The 4030-nt window shown below is 42.0% G+C and overlaps 1 protein-coding gene across 1 annotated transcript; it reads right to left on the reverse strand.

Moving 5' to 3' along the window:
• Positions 1-359: 359 nt before the first annotated feature.
• On the reverse strand, positions 360-3774 carry LOC126633508 (uncharacterized). Its single transcript, XM_050304117.1, has 4 exons — positions 3316-3774; positions 1456-1518; positions 1129-1260; positions 360-1026 (listed from the first exon to the last, which is right to left on the reverse strand). The coding sequence occupies exons 1-4, from the start codon at positions 3655-3657 to the stop codon at positions 751-753; spliced, it is 813 nt and encodes a 270-aa protein (XP_050160074.1). The 5' UTR covers positions 3658-3774; the 3' UTR covers positions 360-750.
• Positions 3775-4030: the final 256 nt, after the last annotated feature.

Genomic DNA, 4030 nt, shown 5'->3' on the forward strand with positions numbered 1-4030 from the left:
TTTAGGTATGACTCTAGGACAAAAAAAATTTCATGTACTAAATATTGAAAACCACGAAACTTGAGGGTCGTAAACAGATATTTACCTTCTTTTTTTTTATGTTTATTTATTTTACTTTTTCTTTTAAAGTTTAATTTTATTAAATGTCTTTTTAAATCTTAAATCAATTCAAAGAAAATTTAATTCAATTCACCTGGCATAATACAATTGAATGAATGGATTCACATGTGTCACGTCATCAAACTAACAAAAAAATTTAACGAATAGATGATAAAGACCAAATTAATGTGCAATGATAAATTTCAAAACTACATTGATCAATTTTCATATTAACAGACTAAAATGATGAGTCACATGAATTTTTAAAACCATTTGTCATTAAAAAAATCTAAATCAAAAAATACATGAGTCGTTGACAATTCAACACGTATTGTGGGACTGAAACTAGAATACGACGACGTTTTGGACTACAAAGAATGGTACAACTTTTGTGGATCTAATATAATTTCAACACGAGATTGAGAGAAGTAATGAGGGTTCACCCTTAAAAGCAGGAACCTATGCCATATTGGCAATTTTACTAATTAAACCCCCAATCAACTGTAATGGGGATTCATATCAGGTTAAATCCGTAACTTCATCAAATACTCTTGACTTTGTACTTGTAGTAGTAGTAGTAGTACCGACTGACGTGAGCTCCTGTGGCTTGAGCTATGTTAGACTGGCAACTGGGAAATCATCTTATTTTCCTCAGCTCATCCCGGGTAGCATTTCGGAACCCGATTCCTCGCCGGATGGAACCATGTTTAAATCAGGCAGCAGGAAGGAATTATCCCGGGCCAGAATAGGATTGCTTTCAACGCAAGAATCAAATCGCGGGTGTGGACGTGGAGGCAAAACCGAAGGAATGTAGCAGGCAGTGGAACTAGAAGAAGCTATTCTCTCATGGGGTTGGCTGGAAATCGATTTCCCTGCTCCGTCAAAGTTTGCACTCAAATTCCTTGCGGAATGCAAGTTCAGATCAATCTGCAACGACAAAAGAGGATCGAAAGTTGAGCGAAAATCTGTACAATTATAATTTGGTCCAGCAAAGGGATCAAGGAAGGAAGAGTAGAATCTGTGTCTCACCTTGATTCTCTTAAAGTTGTCATTTTTGGCTCTTTGCTCCTTGAAAGTTGTTTGTAAGGTCGCTATTTCCTTTTCCAGATATGTCCTTTCCTTCAACAACGAACTTTCCTCCTCCTTTAGCTCAGCATATGTCTGCAAAATTACAACCACGTCCATGTCAAAAAACAAAGTTCCATTACGCCAATTACTAGTTCGATACCATTTTATTTTATTTATTGTAAATATATCGCTATATTAAAAAACGGCCCAATAATTATTAAATCCATACAATTATATTCCTTTGAATAATGTAGGTGGACAAAACAAAATTTGGGGTTTAGCGTTTACCCTCTTTCTCCTTGCCGTCTTGGTGCCAGTGGTGGTGCTGGTGGATTCATATGTAGCATTGCCCTGAAATTTCGATGCAAAAACACACACATCAGCATATAATCCCATCAAAACAAAAAATAATAAAAAAATATGGCATACATAAAACACACAGAATGTCATATAATCAATTTAAAACTTCAAGTAGGATGACCGACCATACAAAAACATTAATGGCACGTTTAGGTACCATAATCGGAAACCAAATACAAAATTGAATTCCGATTACAAAACACTCCTTTTTTTACGTAACACAAAGGAATCTAAATTTTCAAAATTTAGTATCGCCCAATTTCATACTGATCTCCCCCAATGCGAGAGCTGCCCAAATCAGAATATCTCACAACTGTATCCACTACCAAGCCTGCAATTTACCAGCTATCTACCATCCTAGTGGATAAAGCTTCCCCAATTCCGAATAATGAGTAAACCAAAGCCCCTGGAATTTCACATCATAAAAAATCCACGTGGCCACACATGACAAGCTCCTTATTATATTCCTCACACGACTTTCCTTCGCCATGGCCCTCCTCCTATGATCCTATCCAATCCCACAGTCCTTACAAATACTGCCTCATTGCCTCCCTAACAACTCCAATCTATTTACCCAAATTCCCCTCATTAAAATAATTAAAAATTAATTAAGATATTTTTAATTAAAAGTCCGCTTTTCTCGCCAAACAACCCTAAGACCGTAAGATTCGGAAAACCCAAACGTACAATTCCCCAATCAATGACCGAAACCAACCGAGTTAGATTCAATTTTCGTCAATAACGAATTTGAACTGCATTATTGCTAGTTCGTTATGTGATTAACCTCGTCCGTTTAGTAAAGATAATATCGTTTATTAAAAAAATAAAAAGATAATGGTCCAGCTGGACCCTGCACCCGCGCCACACTGGATTATTACACCAGCAACCCCCGCTAACACCCAACCCCCATTTTTCGAGTTGACCGAAATACCCCTCCCAACGCCCCTCACTATTCTTACTTTTGACTCGACGCGAGATGCGACTTTTGTCTCGAGCAAAAAGGATTCAGACGAGAAAAGATTGCCGTGTAAAGGAACCTTCGGGGATTTCACACTGCGGTAAGTAGGAATTGACGGAAATGTCCTTGGTTAGCATTATCAAGGACGCGTTTTTGGGAGGGTAGTTTGGTGAATCTAAATACAAGAGTGGACAGGTGACCGGCGAAAGAAGCGAGACGAAAACGTCAGGAGGTTTCGATCTGCTACTTCACGTGAGCAAAATATGAAAATACACCGGGGTAGGACCGGGGCATTTTGGGAAAGAGGACACAAAAGCTACACCGTCCATGGCGGCCACCGACGGTTGACCCTCGGTGATCGGCGAGCTAACCACTGAAAGGAAGAATCTAATAAAGAAACCGAAATGACGAATTTGACCTCGTCAGCGTTAGCGGCTCGGGAGACGACAACCGAAACGTGATAGAGGAAAACGGAAACGTCGGTTTCGAAATCGAGAATAAAAAAACAGGAAAAATTGGCGAACAAGGTAAATAAATAAAAGGAAGAGGGACAAAATTGGTAAAGTGAAAAGTAGGCACGACATGTGTCGTCCCACGGCCACGCGAAAAGCCTCAGCAACCATAACGAAACTCAGGCTCTCCGCTAACGGCGCTGCTCAGCAGAGCTATTCGTAAATACGAACCGCCGCCGGTCGCCGTGGGTATTTCGGTCAATTAATAAACAGACTTGAACGTGGCCTCACACACTGCGAGCAGAGATCAGCTAGCGGGAAATCAAAAGCAAAAAAATCGAAGAGCACAGAGAGAGAAAGTGAGAGAGAGAGAGGGACCTTGGATCTGGGGCAGCTAGACTCTTCGAAGCCGTCGGCGGTGGCGGATGGAGAGCCGGTGCCGCCGCTCCATGAGAGAGGCGTCGTTGGGCTGCATCTAGTGGTGGAATCGGCGCCGTTCTTGCCGCTTCTCCTCTGATGCGAGACGCCGCCATCGAATCTGGAACCGGACGACGCCGCTTTGGAGCGTAGCATCCTGACACCCCACCTGAGCGTCAAAAGAGACTGCGACATCGGAGACGAAGGCCCCGCCGCCTGCGCCTGCTTGAGCCGCAGCAGTAGCTCGACGACAAGCACGTCGTCGGTCATCGCCGCTCTCGTCCACTCGTCCTTGACCACCATCTCTGAAAGTACAAACCCAGAGTCCTAGAAAGAGAGAGAAGGTTTTTAGAGAGAGAAAGGAGGGTGGCGGATGAGAGAGAGAGAGAGGGGATGCGGGGGTTTGAAAATATATATATGCTGGTGGAAGAAAGTAGGAGTTGATTCTTCCAGTTTTTCGGTTTTTGTTTCTTCAATTTATTTTTTTTTGGGGGGGGGGAGTGGGTCCGTGTGATTCTGACTCTTTTTCTTCTCATTCTTTTCCTTTTTATTTCTCTATATTTTCAAATTTCTTCCTTTTTTATCAGTCGGGTCCCACCGGGTGACGTGTGGGCGCTGACAAGTTTTCATGTTGACATGGGGCTCGGGTTAGTGGGTTTTATTCCCATCTTTTTTT

Source organism: Malus sylvestris, chromosome 8 (assembly GCF_916048215.2).
Source record: "Malus sylvestris chromosome 8, drMalSylv7.2, whole genome shotgun sequence".
Lineage (NCBI taxonomy): Eukaryota > Viridiplantae > Streptophyta > Magnoliopsida > Rosales > Rosaceae > Malus > Malus sylvestris.